At 44.7% G+C, this 20,227-nt stretch overlaps 1 protein-coding gene across 2 annotated transcripts in view; it reads left to right on the plus strand.

The window, feature by feature from the left end:
* Nek10 (NIMA related kinase 10) overlaps positions 1-20,227 on the plus strand; it is a 167,890-nt gene that overhangs the window by 96,213 nt on the left and 51,450 nt on the right. For both annotated transcript variants that reach the window (XM_050160509.1, XM_050160508.1), the window contains exons 24-26: positions 11,538-11,667; positions 12,232-12,302; positions 18,591-18,804. In XM_050160509.1, the coding sequence (XP_050016466.1) occupies positions 11,538-11,667; positions 12,232-12,302; positions 18,591-18,804 (415 nt within the window). The remainder of the gene's footprint in view (positions 1-11,537; positions 11,668-12,231; positions 12,303-18,590; positions 18,805-20,227) is intronic.

Genomic DNA, 20,227 nt, shown 5'->3' on the forward strand with positions numbered 1-20,227 from the left:
TCCTTAGTTATGATAAGAGATAAAATAGATATAAATATTGTAACTGTAATTCTTACTTGATAACTGTTTTGTTATATGTAATTTTACTATGTTAAAGTTAAAGCCTTTCTTTTTTGTTTAAACAGAAAAAGGGGAAATGATGTGGGAGTGATTTCTTATTAATAAAGAAACTGCCTTGGCCCATTTTATTGGATAGAAAATTAGGTAGGCGGAGTAGACAGAGGAGAATGCTGGGAAAAAGAAGCTGTGTGAGGAGTCGCCATGGTTCTCCCGCTCCAGACAGACGCAGGTTAAGATCCTCCCTGGTAAGCCAGCTCGTGGGCTACACAGAATATTAGAAATGGGTTAGAACAATATGTAAGAGCTAGCCATAAGGAACTGGAACTATCCGGGCCAGGCAGTGTTTGAAAGAATACAGTTTCCGTGTAATTATTTCTGGGTATAAGCTAGCCATGCGGGCGGCCGGGTGCCGGGGACGCAGCCTTGCCGCTCCTATTTCAACAATTAGCAGTGTACCAACTGGCCATAGTGCCACACCCCTCAAATCCCAGCACCCTGGAGACTGAGGCAGGAACATCCTCCGAGTTCAAGGCTAACTGGGCTATGCAGTCTTTAAAAAGCTCTTTACATTTTTATATTTTTTTCATATTTATTTATATCCCCACTTAAATAACTTTTATGAGGCCAAAGAACAGAGCTGTACCAGCTCACAAGATAAACTTTGTCTGTTATAAGTAGTCTATTTCCTTTGCAGCACTTCATATACTTTTGTTAACATTTGTGTTAGTCTCCTTAGCAAGAACATGCATCCTCCAAGGCCAGGGCTGTGTGGTCCTTGCGTGCCCCTATGTAGACATGTCCTGTAGCAGCATGAGTTACACAGCACTTGCTCAGTACACGTATTGTTGGCAGAACGACAACTTGGACCTGGGTATCATTGTATCATTGTCTGGAGGTGGTGAGGCCTATCTTTGCTGGTAGTGTTTGCTGCAGAACATCCCTGCAAACTTGCAGGGTGAGAACATGTTTTGCCCATGGGTGTGACCTGGTTAGAGGGTGATGGTTCTGTGGATGTGTTTGGGGAAGGGTTGCTTATTTGTCCGGCCACCCAGCCATGAAATAACCACTCAGAAAACCATATTATTTGCAATACCGTTTGACCAATAGCTTAAGCATATTTCTGGCTATACTCATATCCTAAACTGACCCATCTCTATTATTTTGTATATTGCCATGTGGCTGTGGCTTACCAGCTAAAGTTCCCAGCATCTGTCTCAGACAGCAGATCCATGGCTTCTCCTAACTCAGCCTTCCTCCTCCCATGCTATAGACCAAGCCAGTTTTCTTTAATCATTAACCAATAAAAGCAGCATATAGACAGAAGGACCTCCCACACCAAGAATGAGCATCTTTCTGGGAGACACCCAGAAGTGGAAAAAGTCATTAAGAAAGGCAGACATCAGGAGGGATCTGACCTGGATGGCACAGCTGGGAGAGGTCACATACTGATCCCAAATTAGTCTCCTGCAAAGGACAGCTTGATGACATTATCACCACTAGCACCTTTTACACAGGACAGGGGAAGTCTATGGCTGGGACCCTGGACTGTATGAAATAGAGGAAAGGAACTGAACCCATGCCTGCTTGCTTTACTTTGTGCTTCTTGACTGTGGATTAAAAGTGACCAGCTCCCAGACCGTACTCCTGTGCCTTAGCTGCCGTGTCGGACTATAGCTGTCCCTGGAGCAGTTTCCTTACACAGCAACAGGGAACGATGCCATGACATCATTTGTCTTTCCCCTGCTCAGGAGTTTGTGTTCTAGAAACACCCAGGAGGGTCTCTGAGCACATCTTGATGATCTGTTTGGTGGCAGCTTGTGCCTGTGAGCCGAGAGCAGTGTGATGGCAGACTTTAGACAGTGATGTCTCCAGGATGAGGCTGTGATGTTGACACACAGCAGCATGGCTGCCTTTTGCCTTCTCCTCTGGTGGGACTTGTAATAAGTGGGTCTTAGAAGGAAGGATGAAGACGTTTGCATGATGCTCCTCTGTATTTACCAGATACTGAAGTGTAATGGCTTTCCTTCCAGAAAATGCACCTAGACCTTCATTCCTCCTCAGTGCCCCAAATTCCTTCCTCCTCATTAATTCTTATTGACTCATATCCCACCGTGGTGATTATCATTGATCCAGTTCTCAGTAGCACATTATCCATCTCGCGCAAACACAAGCAGCCCCAGAAGCACACATAAGTATTTATGTAGACCTGAGTGTGCACATGTATACACAGATAAACACATTGTATTTGCTCTGTGCTGCTAAATCTCCAGCCGAGTTATCTTGAGTTCTGCATCGGCTACTTCACAGTTCAAATTAAGCATATATGCCAACAGATACCATTTATTGTACCACCTTGGTTAGATTCTGTACCCAGAGGGTAGAGAGACCTTGGGCTCCATGGTTGCGCAGTACAAATTCCTCAACACCAGTGTTCTTTTCAATTGTACGTTTTTGTTTCCTGTTTGGTTCACAGTGAAGCAATAGTTTTCTTTTCTTCAAAATAAGATTTATTTAATTTTAATTATGTGTGTGTATATAAATGTATGTTTATATGAGTACAGGTGCCCACAGAGGCCAGAAGAGAACATTAGATCCTTTGGAGTTGGATTTACAGGCAATTGTGAGCCACCCAACTTGGGTGCTGGGAACCAAACTTGGGTCATCTGCAAAAGCAGCAAGCACTCTCAACTGCTGAGCCTTCTGCTATACCCCACCACCCCACACTTTCTTTCTTCAAGGCAGTCAGGTGAGATGGGAGTGCAAATCAATACCTGGGAATCAAATGTGCATCTTAACAGATTAATACACTCGGTGGGATGTGAAATTTCCTTCTCCATCTCTTCCTGATGCAAACATTACCAGGTGAATCACTCCGATCATGAACCGAGTCTCCAAACACTTGGCCCTGATCATGACCCAAGCGCCTCGGGGTCCTGCATCAGTACTGCCAGCATTGGCTAGGGAAACATTTTCTTTCACGATGTCCCCAGGCGTCACTTTCACAGTGCCACCCACATCTTTACATTATCAATGAGACACTTTCTCATTGACCCTCCTCCACTTCTCTCAAAGCACTAATTTCATTAATTTCACAGACTCTTCAACTAACGACCTGTCTCAGCCCTGTTATTTCTCTGATTATTCATGGTCAATAGTCTAGTCCTTAGAAATTTTTAATCTATCACCTATCATCTTGTCTTCTGATGAATGAACTGATGCCTGGACGGTTAGGTATAAGTGTGAGCCATTAGTGTGAGATGGGGACACACTAGGAGTTAGGAATTCATATAAAATATCAGGTGGAGAGGAGACCTGACATCTGAGAAGTCCAAGGGAGGCAGGGTGAGCATCCTCCAGTGCTTCAGTTTAGGAACTAGCTATTGGGGCACACAGGTGAGAAGGTGGGAAATGACAGTGGGGGTGGAAAAAGAATGGGAAGACATTCAGGGGAGAGGGAGGTCAACCCAGTGCAGGTGCCTGCTGGGAACTCTCTTCTGGATGCAGCAATTGCTCGGCATCCTCAGAGAGAGACAACCCTGTGAGTACCTTAGGGTCATCCCTATAGATTTACGAAACAGATTACTGTGGACATCAGTGTCCTAGGCTCTAGGTTGTAATAGAGCTAACTCATTGAACTTAGTGGCAGAGTCCAGCTGTCACCGCTCAGAGTTGCTGGCTTGTGACAGAGCCTGGGACTGCTTGAACTTCCTTCTCTGTGGTGGCATGAGCAGTAAAACTTAGCCCCAAGAGTTATCAGAAAGTAATTAACTAACTAATTGCATACTAAGTATTAGCTTTCATTATGGCATTCAGTTGTTATTGGTTTCCTGTCTCCTTCTTCACCGCCATGCCCCTGTTAGATGTATCTTTCGACTTTGAGTGGCCTCTTATGTTCTGTCTCCACCCTCACCTTCTTCAACACCATTTGCCCACCTCGTGATCCCCTTCTTAGTTTTGCTTCCTGTTGCTATAGTAAGATGTCCTGACAAAGGTGACTTAGGGGAGGAAGCATGCTCTGTCCATGGAGGTAGCAAAGGGATCCGCTTTGCATTTGGGGACGGTCCCATTGCTGTTTCTGAAGAGTGTCGCCTAGAGCAGAAGGACATCTCTGATTCCAGGAGATGAGCCCTGACCCTGCTCGGTCGGATACAAGTGGCCCCTTATTTCTTTTCCTCCACATGACTTCCACTTCTGCTGTACCATCCCACTAACCAGGGGGACAAGGAGCTCTTTCTTACACTATTCCTCCAAGCTGGGGCCTTGTGTTCCTCTTGCTGATGCTCACTCCAAAGCCCAGAGGAAGTGCTGGCTTCCCTCCTCCGCATCTCCAGTTTTGCCTCTAATCAGAGAGTCAAGTACCAGGTAGCATCATTGTCATGAAAGCAAGCTCAGTTCCTCTTTTGCATCCTCTCCCACCCCATCGGCTCCTGCTCCATCCCTACCCTTCTCAGAAACAAGTCTTCAAGTAAGTTATCTAAACTCAAGAAGAACCAAATCCATGCCGAGGTAAGGAGAGACCTTATCTGAAATGATTCTTCCAAGGAGGAGAGGAGGCTGTTGCAGCCCAGACAGGGCATCCATTGCTCCACCCTGAGACCACAGACATGCAAAGTCAGGGAGCTGGCTTCTCTTTCCCCCACAGACAGGGCCGGCCTGGCTGGAGAAATCTTCCTGAATGTAGGATGCAGAAGGGAGCTGTGACCCCACAACAGACCAAGGTCAGCCTGTTTTCAGGGTGGGCCAGAGAAAGCTGTGTGGTAGCTTAGACTAAGGCCGGGCCAAATTCAGGAATGTGATCAAAGGAGAGAAACTTAGCTCTAAAGTTTAGAAAGGGTATTGTATTCTGTTCTTTCTCCCACCCCGCTCCCCCCAAACATTAGCTCTAAAGTTTGGAAAGGGTATTGTATTCTGTTCTTTCTCCCACCCCGCTCCCCCCAAACAAGGTTTCCCTGTGTGGCCCTGGTTGTCCTGAAACTCACTCTGTAGACCTGGCTGGCCCCCAACTCACAGAGATCCACCTGCCTCTGCCTCCCAAATTCTGGGATTAAAGGCGTGCACCACCACTGCCCAGCTATTCTGGTTTCTTGGGGGACGTGTTCATCAGCTTTCCTGCACTGTGGTAAATGCCTGTGGATGGACGCTGACAGAGAAAAGCTTTTCTGTGACACATAGACATGTTAGGGGTTTCAGTATTGGAGGGTCCTACTGGGGGCCTATGGCAAGGCAGCTCGTCTGGTCAGAACATGTGGGCGAAAAGCCATTTACCTCATGTCTGGGACAGGAAAATGACTAGGGAGGTGACCTTGGTCTCCCAGTTCCCATCAAAGGCACACTTCAGTGGCTCAGAATCCATACAAGGCCTATGGCCAATATTCTTTCCCAGGGATTAGATGAAGGCAATGTCTAACCCTTCTCCCTAGGTGACAATGACAGATTAAGGCATGATTCTGCCCAAGTTTATTTTCAGAAAGCAGTGTATTGGGCTTCCTTACAGAGAATAAGTGAAGGGTAACTACAGGGGTGTGGACACTCCTTCCCCAAACCGAAAGGCTTGACCCAGCAGGCTGAAGAGATGGAGCACCTACTCTAGTCTGCCCTCACCTCCAGTCCCCGTTCCCATAGGCCATGTGCAGAGTTGCCAGGTGGTAGGGAATAGCTGGATACTTAGGTGGGAACCGCCCCACTTCCTCCAACAAGGCCATACCTACTTCAACAAAACCACACCTTCTAATAGTACCCCTCCCTATGAGATTATGGGGATCAGTTACATTCAGAACTACCATAGAGGGTGAGCCTCATGGTGAGATTAGCACCTTTATTCAAACAGACTCCAGAGAGATTTCTTCCATTCCTCAGCACCATAAAAGGACTCAGCGAGGAAGGGCTGTCTTCAAGGAAGGAATAGAGCCCTTACTGGGAACTTGAACTGGCTGGCACAATCCCCATGAACTTCCAAGCCTTCAGAGCTTCGAAAAAGAAATACCTGTCACTTCCTGTAGTCTGTGGCATGTTACTAATGGCAGCCAACCTGACTAGCAAGCTACTGCATTTATTGTCTTTCTTCTACTGCCCCATATTCTGCCTCTGTACCCTGTGACATACTCCTTTCATTATGAGACAGTTTTGTTTGCTGATAGGTTTTCAGCCTTAGCCCTAGAGCCAGCCAGTCCTGAAGTGAGCTCTGATTCTTTCTGTTGAATACAGAAACAAGAAGCAGGGTGTTGATGCTGTGTGACCATTGCTGCTGGGCCTTGCGTTTCTGGGCCTCAGCTGGCTTGATGTTCCAGTGCCTATGGCCATCTGCACCTCTGTGACGCTAAACAGAGTTCCCGCTGTTGCCTCCGATTATAACCCATTGCAGGGCAGACTACCTCTACTCCATAAGCTCCCCCCGCTGCAGCTAAGCAGGCTTTAGGAATGAGTGATTGACCTGTTCTGTTCCAGGGCAGTTGTACAGCTGTAGCAGAATGGTTACTTCGCATGTCTGTGGAAAACAGCTGAAGTAACTCAAGTGTCATTTTAATGTATATTTCTGCCTGGTTTTCATCTTAGTGCTTCTAAAACCTTGCATGTGTCAAGCATCTGCACATCATCTTTTCTCTTCTCTGTGCCATCCATCAAGGTGTGTGTGTGTGTGTGTGTGTGTGTGTGTGTGTGTGTGTTTGTAGTGAGCACAGTGAAACTTTAGCTGCTGAGTGTCACAGCTATGGAAGAGTCCACCTCCTACACCCGAGGTTTTCAGCACGGGTTTCCTCATTTTGTCCACTTAGTTCCATTGAGAAGAAAGTGAATTATTTAAAAACTAGTATAATGTTCTGTTCTAGTATGCTCTGAAATTCGCCGAGGTCCAACATTTATTTTTCCTTGTTTAGCGAGTAAATAAGAATTACTTGCAATTAGCAGCTTAATTGTTTATCAGCAAGGGAACACTCATGAAAAATTAAAATTGAAACAGTTTGTCTTTATTTCTCAATTAGATCAAACTGCTTCTCATTTTTCTCTCCCTTTGCCTTCAGTCCTCTGTGAAATCACACTTTAAAGGCAGACATAGTGTGTGTGTGTGTATGTGGTATAGTATGTGTATGGTATGTATGGGGTGGGATTGGGTGTGTGTGGTATGTATATGTGGTGTGGTGTGTATGGAGTGGGAGGGGGTGTGCTTGTGGTGTGTATGTTGTATGTGTTTGATATGGTGTGTGTATGTGTTAGTATGTGTGTGGAGTGGTGTTGTGTGTGTGTGTATGTGTGTGTGGTGTATCTGTGGTTCTGAGAATGTTATCCCAGCCTCCTTCAGAGGCAGCTAGAAATGAGTTATGCCTATTTGTTTACTAGAATATTTCATAGAGATATATGTAACTCTTCCACATGTGTCCAATTCTACACTACCCTTGGGTTTACTTGAACATTTTTATTGTGTATAAAGTACAATGAATACAGTTTTTGCACACTTAATTGAAGATGTTTTTGGTTTTTCCAAAGATCTCTTATTTTTGTTAAATGTCATATATAATATGCTCTGTGCATTGGTTAAGTCTCTAGGGAACAACAGCACAGACTTCCTCTTGGATTAGTTTGACCAAGAGTGAGCCCAAATTAGAATTCTCCACCTCTCTCCCTGTGTCTTCCATCTGTCCCTGACAAAGGGCTTTGTTTTCTTTTCTATTAGACAGCATAGGAAACATTACATAGAGACGGAAGAAAGGGAAATTGACAGAAATCTTAGCAGAGTTTATAGAGATTGTCACTGGTTCCAGCTGACCCCAGCTGACCAGAAGTACTCAGGGTTGCCAACCCAAGCTACATCTGCAGGGTGCTTCCCTCTGCCCCCTGATTTCACCGCATCATTACCGTAACACACGTGCATCACTTGGAGTCAGCGGCAGGGATGGAAGTAGAACTTGAGATTAACATTTGCATTCGTTTAGGCTGGAAAAGCTGTTTTTGTGGGAGATGAGTGGGAAGTGAGGTCGGTTCTTACCCATTCTCTTAAAGGCTGGAGTCAAGCAGACTGGTGCACAGTGGGATAGCAGTCTTAGGGGGTCCCAGGCTGCTTTATCCACTCGGCCCATGTGAGGAAATCGAAGGTTATTCAATTTTGCAATAAATAAAATTGATTTATAGTTATTCAATTCGCAAGACAATGAATTATTTTATAGTTATTGTTTAAACAATAAGCACATACTTATTTGCCACCTCACATATTTGCAAGTAGTGATTAGGTATGACTTCAGCCATATTTCCCAAAGGCTGGTTTCTTGCTGGAGATAAAAAATACTTGAGTAGCTTTTTTTTTTTTTTATAGAACTCATATTTTTTGCTAGGACTGCCATAACAGAATACCAGAACAGAGCTGGGTGGCTTAGCAATAGAAGTTTACTGTCTTCTGGAACAGAATGTCATGTCTGCCAGCCTGGTTTTCCCAGAGGCCTCTGTTTTTCACTCGCTGCGTGTTCATGTGCCTCACTTCTCATCACATTCTTTGTGTGTTTTTTTTTTTTATTGTTTTGTATGGAAATAGGGTCTCATGAGGTAGCCTATGTTGGCCCCGAGCTCTCAATGTAGCCAAGCTGTATCTAAAATCATAACCTTCTCGTCTCAGTTTCCTGAGTATCCAGGTTGAAGGTCGGAGTCATCACACCCTACCTTTCTTCTTTTTATGAGCATCACTTCGCCTTACTCATCTCTTTATAGGCCAAAGAAAGCCAATGCCAATGAAAGTTCACTTTGACAGATTCTCTCTAAACTATTGGCTTTAATGGTTGGCTCACCCCATCCGTATACTTGATGCTGGCAGTGGCTCTCAGTGATGTCCAGACTCACCAAGGCATTGTAACCTCATGGCTGGTGTTGGGGGCAGGTAGTGGAGATAGCTGCTCACCATCCAGTCTGCAGTCCTAATGGCCGTGTTTGCAGGGCGTTTAAGAACTGGAAGACAGAGCAGGTATCTTGCAAGACTTTCCCTGCTTTACTTTTGCCAAAGCCAATCCTGTGGCCAAAGCTTAGGCGCCAGAGCTGGGCAGTCTCCCAGCCGGCTGCAGAGAGCAGGGCTGTGAGCTGGGAACTTTATGGTGCCATCGAGGAAGAGGAGAGACAGCAATGAGAATATTAAGCTGAGGGTGGCCCTCACACATGGGCACCAGCACGCCTCATACTTTGAGTTCCTAGCCGAGCTATTCTACAAGGTGCGAGATGTTGTCAGTAGAGCTACATCCCATCACACTAAATTAAATGGAAACGCCAACTATACAGACCCACTCAGATAAGCTCCACTTCCAGGCTGCTGGGGTTTCATGGCATTTCAGAAGTACCCAGGTGGACACGATCGCTTCTCGCAGCATCTTTAAATGTGGTCCCTCTCGCGCCTGCTTTATAACTAGCAGCCTAGAAAGGGAAGAGGCCACATCCATACATTGTTCCATTATCATCCTGCATCCTTCCTCATCACAAAATCTCCATGACCTTAAGCAATAGGCATTTATTGTTAGACACATAGGCCTGTGTGTCTTCAGACTCAGGCGCTCGTTTATGGGCTCTTTGGAAAAGGTCTGTACTGTGTATATTGCATCCGGCAGGCTGTGAGGGGAGAAGTGACTTGGGACATCTCCTTCTGGTTGTGGACATAAACTCCTTGAAGGACTCTGTGACTCTTGAGCTGAGGCCTGGGCCTGCCTCAATGCCACTTCCACACCCCATTGTTCAAAGCTAGAAACACAGTTGAAACGAAAGGCAATTCTGGGTTTTGAACACAGCCATCCAGGAAGCAACAGCACAGAAGGGGATGGTGGGATGCAGAGTTCCATTGCGAAGGTGTAAGTACCTCTGCCAGAAGAATTCTACTTACTGTCTTACTCAGCCTGCTTTCTTATAGAACCCAGGACCACCAGCCCAGGGATGGCACCACCCACAGTGGGCCTGGCCCACCCCCACTAATCACTAAGAAAATGCCCTACAGCCTTATGTACAGTCTGATCTTATGAGGAAAACATTTTCTTTCTTTCTTTTTTTTTCTTCTTTTATTGAGACAGGTTTTCTCTGTATAGCTTCGGAGCCTGCCTTGGAACTTGCTTTGTAAGCCAAGTTGGCCTCGAACTCACAGATCCACCTTCCTCTGCCTCCAGAGTGCTGGGATTAAAAGTGTACGCCACCACTGTCCGACTGGAGACATTTTCTCAATTGAAGCTCTCTCCTCTCGATGACTTTAGCTTGTGTCAGGTGACATAAACCTAACCAGCACAAGCTGAATTGCTTGATTGTGTTTCAGGATTCATCCAAGGCCAGCACAGTTCAAGGATGTTGTGTATTTAATTATTTGTGTTCCACGGTACTGGTGATTGAGTGTGGATCTCCCATATGCTAAGCCTGCATTTTACTACTGAGTTATGTCCCAAGTCTCAAAAAGATTCTTTAATATATGTTTACTTGAAATAGTGATTAAGGATGTCAGGTACTTATTTTTTCATTTTTAAAATTTTACTTTTACATTGACTGTGTGTGGCGGGTGGACAGATGTGTGAAGTCAGGTGGGGGTGGACAGATGTGTGGAGGTCAGAGTACAGCTTATTTTCATCAGTGTCTCTCCTTCCACTCTGCGGGTCTTGGGAAGCGAGCTCATACCATCATTCTTGGTGGCAGGCACCTTTACTGATTGAGCTCTCTTGCCAGCCCTCAAGCACTAGTATGTCTTAAAACAATTTTTATTGATTCTTTGAGAATTTCATAAAATGTATTTTGAACATATTTATCTCTTTCCCATACCTCCTTTCATAACCACCTCCTCCCACCTTCTATACCTTCACATCCAACTGTGAGTTGTTATTTTTCTTTCCCCATGTAGTCCAGTTTGTGACTTCCAGGCTAGTCTTGACAGTAGGGCCTGGGCCTGCTGTGGGCTGGGCTAGACCTAACAGGTGGAGTATCGTTAGAGGAAACTGACTCCCTCCGTCTCTCCCAGCATCTGTCACATGCCAGGACTTCCCCAGACAGTGGTGGGATTCTTACAGTCTGGCTGTCGTTTGCATAAGTCTCATGTGTGCTGTCACAGTTGACATAAGTTCATAAGCGCATCTGCCTTCTCTGCCCTGTTGAGTCTGGAAACAACTCTTTCTGTGCAATTTCAGTGGATACGCTGCCTCTGGTTCTTATAATCTTTCTGTCTCCTCTTCGGTGAAGATCCCTGTGTTTTGGGAGGAAGGATATAATATGTATTTCTCATTTTGGGCCAAGTACCCCACAGTCTCTTACTCTCTGCAGATTGACTAGTTGAGAGTCTTTGTGTTGATTGCTATCTACTGCAAGGAGATGCTTCTCTGAGAAGGGTTGAGAGAAGTACGGGTATAGAACAAAGTCATTAGGAGTCATTTTAATGCCTGTCTTTTTTTTTTTTATATCCACACCGCCAAAATTGTTGAAAATTGGATTTCTTCCAGTTCTCCTGTATTTCCCTTCCTGTGTGCATTAACATTCTTTATGTATTTCAGCCCAGAGGTCCTGAAGAGTGAGCCGTATGGAGAGAAGGCTGACGTCTGGGCTGCAGGCTGCATCCTTTATCAGATGGCGACTCTGAGTCCTCCCTTCTGCAGCACCAACATGCTCTCCTTGGCTACTAAAGTAGGCCCTGGGGAACAGAAGGGCCCCCTAAAGCTAACAGCCACACCCTGTTCTTCACAAAACCCTTGTGACTTATGCAGCTGTCAGGCAGAAGCAAGCATTATTTGGTTTCCTACACAAGCCAGTCTTTTCTCTTTCATCAAAATAGCTATCACACTACACATATACTCCTATTGGTCGTAAAAATTATGAAAATAAATTTGCAATTACTGTTTCTTTGTGGTGGTGGAGATGGAACCTAGGGCCAAATACATGCTAAACAAGCACTCTACCATTGAGCTACATCCCCAGATCCTACCGTAGGCCTACAAGCCACCATATTATATTATCCCGTGTATTGCTTTGTCACGAGTCTAAGGTTTAGTCAGCTTGGAGAATAAGATTCTGTATTCTAGAACTGTCTAATTGGCATTGATTTTCATTTGTTGGGATGTTTGCATTCCTGATTAAAATCAATGTGTCAAGTTATATTAATGTATTAGTAATCCACGTTGTAGCCATGAATGACTGCTTACAGATAGCATGGCTCTTTGATGCTGTTGCTGTTTTCTGTTTGTCTTGCAGATAGTGGAGGCAGTGTACGAGCCAGTGCCAGAAGGCATCTACTCTGAAAAAGTAACAGATACCATTAGCAGGTAAATAATCTCACGACTTACAACATATAGTGGCCACCAGAAAATCCTTATGCCTTTATATATTCACTACCTATGGGTAAATGCTTAGGAAAGGGCCCTGGTAATCCAGACCGAGTGATGTGCTTGAGTGTTACTAGTAAGAGTAACTCTTTGGAAACCATTGGGACATCCAAAGGGACTTTGAATGAGATCTACAACTATTAGGTCTATAGATAAGGCCTATCTATAAGACCTTTTTTGATATAAAAATATGTATAATGTAAAATTAAGTAAAACAAATAGTATGAAAATCTATTTTTCTGAAACATAAAATATGCACAAATATTAAAAAATGAGTAACGTGTAAGCTAAAAAGGGCGGTCAACGATAAAACTCTAGGTACTTTTGAAAGTTAGTAATGCTGTATTTTATACCAAGATCTCAAAAAATGACATCTTCAGGCTTTCCCCAAGAGTTGTGTCTAGTCCTTCTGACTGTAGGGACTATCCTTGATCACCTCACAGTCGAGCAGATCCTACCTACTGCTCTCCAGGTTCCAGTTCATGACCTTTACCCTACTGATCCTTATTTCCGAAACCCTCTCCTCTCAGACGCATGCATGGCTCTTGCCCTCACTTCCCATGAACTAACACAGAGACATCTCAGATCAAGAAACCTACTCTGAGCACCCCGCTACCTTGGTGCTCTCCTCTGAGCACCCCGCTACCTCGGTGCTCTCCAGCTCACTTTCAAAACCACAGCCTGGGTAATTCTGCAACTGTTAACCTTTGTTGTCCATTTGAGTGGATTTGGGATCACCTAAGGGACGTAATATTGGGTCTATCTGAGGAAGAGTTGAAACGATGAGGGGCTCTGCCCAAATGTGGGCAGTATCACTATATGAGATGCGGTCCCAGACTGAAGAAAAGGAGAGAAAAGTGAACCGAGTACAGCAGATTCTCTTCTTGCACACCGTGTGTAGATGGTGGCATCGCACTCCGGCCATCACGCCTTCCCATCATGACGGACTATTTCTTCTCCTGTGTTGAGCCCAAACAAACCCTATTTCCTTGAGTTGTCTTTGTCAGGCAGTTTGATTGTTGCACCCAGGTGAAGAACTGATGCCCAGAGTTGGGACTGAGAATGGTACTGGTGCTGGGAGAATCTGAGCACTTCATTTTGGAGATCTTTGCAACTGGTTTGTGGAACAGATATGGAGGGGTTTGGAGCTGTGGGCTAAAGAAGCTGCTGGATGCTGTAAGTGGAGCTAGTGGGCCACGCCCAGGAACACCAGAGAGGGAAGGGCAGTGCCCAAGTGCTCAGGTTTTGAGGTTTCAGGAAGGAAAACAAACACTCGCTAGGAACTGGAATGGAAGCCACTCTCGTCCACCTTGCGCTTCTGCCGCAGTGGACAATACCCTGCCCTAAAGCAGGAGCCAAAATAATCTATCCATTCAGTTCCCTAAGTTGCTTTGGGTACTAGTATTTGGTGACAGCAACAGTCTAAAAAGTAACCTATGCCCCTGAAATATCACAATAAGCACACATACTTATTTGTTTATTGTCTCGTCTTCACTAAGGAAACTGGAGAGCAGACACTTTCTAACCTTGGTTCCAAAGTGTTTAGCATGCAGAGCAGTGCCCGGCACAGACCAGACCCTCAGTCAACACTGGCTCTGGAAAGTTAAGGCTGACAACTGATGTCAATGTCAAGGCCATCTTGGTACTTTGATGGGACCAACATTTGTTCTCTGCTCCATCAATCCGAACCAAATCCCTTTCTAAGACTCTGACACTCTGGCTTCATGTCTGTCCCACATATATGACCATCTTCCATGAATTTCAGTAGGCGTGCTCCAGTGCCCATCCCCCTGGCCCTCTGCTTACACTTACAAGCCTATTGCTTTATGCAAGTTAATGCCTCATCTCTTTGTAGAATTATTTCTTGACTTTCTCCGTGTTTACCAAACACTGACCTAATCTTATGAGCATCGACTTCTGTAGACTATCCTGCTCAGGCAGAGCCCTATGTACCCAAGAAGCTGGTCAAGCAATGTCTATGTCTGTTTCATCATTTGTTGCAACAGGGATTGTCACCAAGGGTGACACACAGAGTGGCGGACAGCTTATCTTCTAGGAAAGCTCACGTTGGTGGCTCCTGAGGAACAGACAAAGGGAAGAGGGAGAGAAATGAGATTCCATTATATACAGGGTGATGTTGGATGGAGAGGTAGAGAATGTGGGGGAAGAGTTGCTCGCACTGTGGGGTGCACATTGTGGGCATAACGCTAAGGTCCCCATTAGCTGGGGAAGTGGACACAGTTTGGAGATTTGAGGAGTTGGATTGATTTAGTTACAACCTTGAGACATGGAAGCAGGACCAGGGGAAGGGTAAATGTCAGCGGCAAGGTAAGGGCAGGTCACCATCAGGAAGTACACCCTGAGATGAGCAATGTCTGCCTGGAAGAGGCTTCATGGGGGGCTGCAGGAGCAGGCTTTATGGTAGGTGCTAAGTTTACTGCCGTCATAATGTTTGAAGAAATGAATGGTTCTTATCAGGGACTCCAGAAGTGCTTTGTTGCTGTAGTTTTGCATGTGTATGTGTGTGTGGTATTGTGGTGTGCCTGCGTACATATGTATATGTGTGTGTTTGGATATATGTTCACATGTGTCTGGGTGCATGTGTGCGTGCACACATGTATCTGGAGGACAGTGTTGATGCTGGATATCTTTTATGATCATTCTCTACTGTGAGGCTAAGTCTCTCAATTGTGGCGGAGCTCACAAATTAGATAGTCTACCTGGCCAACTTGTCCTGGAGATTCCCTTTTCTCTGGCTCCTAAGAGCTGGCCACCACACCTGCGTGGCTTTTATATGGATTCTTGGGATGCAAATTCTTTCCTTGGCAAGTGCTTTATCCATGGATCTGTTCAGACAGCCACCAGATGAAATGTTTTTTGCAAGTGTTTATAACTTAAAATACTAAGCAATGACAATAAGTTAGGCCTGGTAATTTAACTTGGTTGCTAACTATAAGATTGCAGGGTATATGCTGTAAGAGACACTATTTTCATTTAAAATTATTCAAGATTCCTAATTGTTTGCACTTACATTAAGAAAGATTTGTCTTTTCTACACTTGAGGCCATAATCTATCGTGAGTTAAATGCCATTTATATTTAACATGCAATTGTATATTAAATTTGCTTTGAACTTTTTAGTGTTGAAAAACTAAGTTCCAGTAGAACAAGAGAACAATTTCAGATTTCCCATTTTCTTAGCCTCTCATTTTCTTCAAAATATTGGTGCAAGGTCAGATAAAAGCAGTTTGTAAGATCCATCGGTGACTCAGCAAATGAGTATGTTCAGAGGCAGTTGTCGGTCGGTAACGAGACAGACCCTTGGCATACAGAATAACCATCATGCTCGATAGTAATTTAGTCATTTATTTTTTTTTCTGAGGTAGGGTCCTGCTCTATAGGCTGGCCTGGGGCTCCTTATCCTCCTGCCTCAGTCCCCTGGCTGCTGCCATTACAGGCTACAGCAACATTCTTCATTCTTAAACTCCATGTTATTCCCAGTCACGTTTGCCTTATTTCTGAGTTTCCCAGCACCCCAGTTTTACTCTGTGTTATCCACAGTCATGTTTACCTCATCTCTGGGTTTCCCAGCACCCCAGTTTTACTCTGTGTTATCCACAGTCATGCTTACCTCATCTCTGGGTTTCCTAGCGCTCCAGTTTTTTTTTTTTTTTTGACACATTCTCATCAGGCACAGCCCACAGTATCTGCATTTCTAACACGCAGAGTCTTCCCCTCTCCTGTTTACATGGTATATTCACACGTTTTGTTATCAAATGTTCCCTTCCTAGCAGTCTTTTAAACTGGGAGAATAATTTAGCAACTCCGAAGTCTGGAGCAACAACGGACTCTCTCTTGTTGCTTTGTCTGGTAGCAGCACCGATATTTTTATCCTGCCAGCGTGCGGCAGAACTGTGGTGGCAGTGGTGCCGGTGGCTTCTTTTCCCGTCTCTCTTCCTTTCCCTTTTCTTTTCCGGGGAGGGATATTTCCTTTTATGCACTAACTACTCCAAGGGTGGGAGTTTTGCCCCCTGCCTAGCTGCATGAGCTGCCTGCTGCTTTTTGTCCAAGCCGACATGATGCTTATGGAGTTAAGTCAGCCGTGAGCTGTGAGGACAAAGGGATCATCACATGCTCACCCCGCTTCAATTCTGTTTCATAAAATATGAACTGAAGGTAGCCGGACACCATCACTGTGGTTGTTTGCATCTCGTCTCTGACTGGAGCACAGAGTTGGCGAAAGAGAGCGCTATTCCAAATATTCTTTCTCCACAGAGCGTGATTTTATGCTTCTTTGATTAGGGAATCATACATGTGTCTCTGAAAAATATATCTTAAATACCCATGCAAACAGTGGAGCTGCCTGAAAACCTCTGCTAGTGTGTGTCTGGAGGTCCACAGGCCTGTGTCCAGATATCTTGGTTAAGGACGGGTTAACTCTTTAAATATTAAGAAGAGTCAGAAATTTTTAATAAATAAATTAAAAAAATAATAATAAGAAAAAAGATACATGATGTGAACAACACAAAAAAATAATTAAAATTAAAAAAAAAAAACCATGTTCGTTCACTTACTGATTCATTTTCTCATTTACCGAACCCTCCTCGGGAGCCAGATTCATCTTAAATGCTGAGATCCTCGTGGAGGGGACACGCCCTTTTCCTCTCAAGAAGTTTCCAGTATAGCACTGAATTAGAGTGTTAAAATCCCATCATGTGATAGTTGATAAACAGAAATGCCAACCGTGCAGTGATCTTGGTGTTGACGCCACGCTGTGTGAATGGCCTGCTGGCAGTCTGTAGATGAAATGGGAACCATGCTCCCAGCAGTGTGCCTGATGATAGTCCCTGCCTCGAAACCGCAGAAACATTAGCACCAAATGTGTCAAGTTACTCAAGCAAAATTTCTTAAGAAAATTTGAGAGGGCTGTTTAGACATAGTCTGATGTGGGAGTGATTTCTTATTAATAAAGAAACTGCCTAGGCCCCTTGATAGGCCAACCCTTAGGTAGGTGGAGTAAACAGAACAGAATGCTGGGAGAAAGAAGCTTAGTCGAGGAGTCGCCATGATTCTCCCACTCCAGACAGACACAGGTTAAGATCTTTCCTGGTAAGCGCACCTCGTGGGGCTACACAGATTATTAGAAATGGGTTAGATTAATATGTAAGAGTTAGCCAGTAAGAGGCTACAGATAACGGACCAGGCAGTGTTTAAAAGAATACAGTTTCCGTGTAATTATTTCGGGGCATAAGCTAGAGCTAGCTGGCGGCCGGGAGCTGGAGCGGCCCGCAGCTCCTCACAACAATATTCCAATAAAGAGTGCCTATAACAGTGTATCCCAACTTACATCATCCCCGTGTCCCTGAAGTTCTGTTGTCAGAAGCAAAACCCAGCATATTAGTTTAAGACCCATGTCAATAAGACCCAGTAAATGAAAATAATCAAACACAATGAGTATAAACAGCTCTGTTGGCCTTAAAAGCAAAGCTAATAGTCGATTGCAAGAAAAGACCAAAATGCGCCCAGCTTTATAGTTCATGAGCTTCTACACATCTTCTTCTCATTTTAGCTCAGCCTCTCAGTTTGTGAGTGGTTCTTTTGTATGCCCAAATAAGTGATAATCTTAAAAGAATAAAAGTACATTAAAAATTACATTTTTTTTTTCCTTTTTACGGTACTATAACCCAGGTTAGCCTCAAACTCGTGGTCTTCCTGATTCAGGCTCCTGAACAGTGGAATTCTACTTTTGACACTGTAAAAATCTACCTCACACCTCTAAGTCATTGGCCTGTAATTTGTGTTTGCTGCGCTTTGTAAGATGCAGACTAATCTTACTGTGTTAATGTTGGCAGAACATGGTCCAAAAGTTGTGACCTCCCAGAAACTTTCCTTCTTTTACTTGCCTCAGAGATGCCCTGTTTGTCTGGCTGTAATTGCAAAAGTCAATCAAACATGCAGGAGAAGAGGACCACTTCCTTCATTCTCATTGAGCCCTGGGAGATTCATGGCCAGCTTACAGTCCTGAGCTATGAGCCCAGGTGCAAAACCCTGAATCTGCCCCCCTCCCCCTGGGCCTCAAGTTTCTTTTGTAAAGTACTGGACTCTGAGCTGCGTCCTGTCCCTGCTCTTGGGTGTAGATGCTATGATGACCGCTCGGTTGTGCTGACCTCCCCTCCCCCCATGCCATCCCAGCAATGACCCTTGTTACACTCACCTTGTCTCCCCTCAGCTGCCTCACTCCTGACGCAGAAGCCCGTCCAGACATCGTAGAAGTTAGCTCCATGATCTCAGATGTTATGATGAAGTATTTGGACAACTTATCCACATCCCAGCTGGCCCTGGAGAAGAAACTGGAAAGGGAGCGGAGGCGCACACAGAGATACTTTATGGAAGCCAACAGGAATGCGGTCACGTGTAACCATGAACTGGCTCTGCTGTCCCAGGTAACTAGAAACCTCTTGGTCCCATATGAGGCCTCCTAATAGTCTGTCTGAAGATCTTCATGTTTGTCTTAAGGAAAAATTGCCCAAAATAAGGAAAATAATAAAATTGCAAAACATTTCACCATCATATAGTTACATATTTGTATCCATTATTATATCCCACAAATAAATTCCAATAATTCAGAATTACTAACCTTCCAAAGAACCTACCCACGAGGTACTGTCTACTGTGAACTGAGAGCATCAGGAAACAGTCTCAGGAAGCCCCCATGTTAAGCGAATGGTCTCTGTGTGTGGCACCTAGTGCTTAGGAATATTTATTTCTTTCCCTTCATCATCTTGCTGCACTTTAGGATAAACACGCACATTTGTTCAGAGAAGAAAATAACGTTTGTCTTTCCGTTTTACTTACTGGTCTGTGTAGTCCCTCTGCTTGCTGCCTGTGTCATGATCTCATTGGAAGTTCAAATCTGAAGACTTTAGAGGTTTCCTTCCCAGAAAAAAAAAAAAACTGTCTTGGCATAACGTGGAGGATTCTAGAACTTTTTCTTGGGCTCGTGGTGGCAAGCGATGCTTTTGCTCTGTTCCAGTTCCCTTTCCTGGACCTTGGCAGGGCGCTGACTGCCTCAGACACCCTTCAGCATGCACTTGGAAGTGCTGCCCCTGTCCTGAGGGTGGGGCGCTAGGCGACAGGACCATAAGGCTCATTCTTGGTCATCTGTCTGGTCATTGATTCCTTCCCACCATCCCAAAGACTCACTCTCTGTGAGGAAATGAGGCAGAGTCAGTCTCAGAGGAGCGACCCCTCTGACTCCTGGAGTAACGGGGTTTCTAAGACTCCTGTTCTGGGGAGAAGACAAACAAACACTGCTGTAGAGTGAGTTTGTCTCAAGGTACTCGCGAATCTTAAAGTTGAGTAGTCAGTGTTTTCGTTTTGGGGGGAAGACTCATCCTCATTCCTTTAACTGCTGAGCCTAGCCGTGACTTCAAGTCTGATCTATGTTGGCTTTCTGAGGTTAGGAGGGTATAAGCTGGAGCCGTGGCTCTCATTGAGCCCCACGCTGGGAGCAGGGCTCACCTTGCTTGTTATTTGCCACCTGACTTCATCAAATCAGGCTGCGTATGAGCACACCCTTCCGTGCACATTATATATTTTAATAGTTTAAGATGCAGGAGATTTAGCTGTTTCTATCTATTGGAGTAAAAGCTTGAAGCCTGGTATTAATTTCTGTCCTGCAAAGCTCTCAGCCTGTTCCCAGGTGGGTAGGAAAGGGTCATTTTTCTTGAGCTCATGTGGAAGTGGCAGGGACTCGTTTAAAGTCGAACAAGAGAAATCCTCTTATCTTCAGAAAAACACCTTGAGAAGGATCATGTTCTATATTTATGATCATCTCTAAGCTATCAAACTGTATCGGTGGAACTC

The sequence above is a fragment of the Alexandromys fortis genome, unplaced genomic scaffold, assembly GCF_014885135.2.
Source record: "Alexandromys fortis isolate MF-2015 unplaced genomic scaffold, M_Fortis_MF-2015_v1.1 scaffold_116, whole genome shotgun sequence".
Taxonomy (NCBI): domain Eukaryota; kingdom Metazoa; phylum Chordata; class Mammalia; order Rodentia; family Cricetidae; genus Alexandromys; species Alexandromys fortis.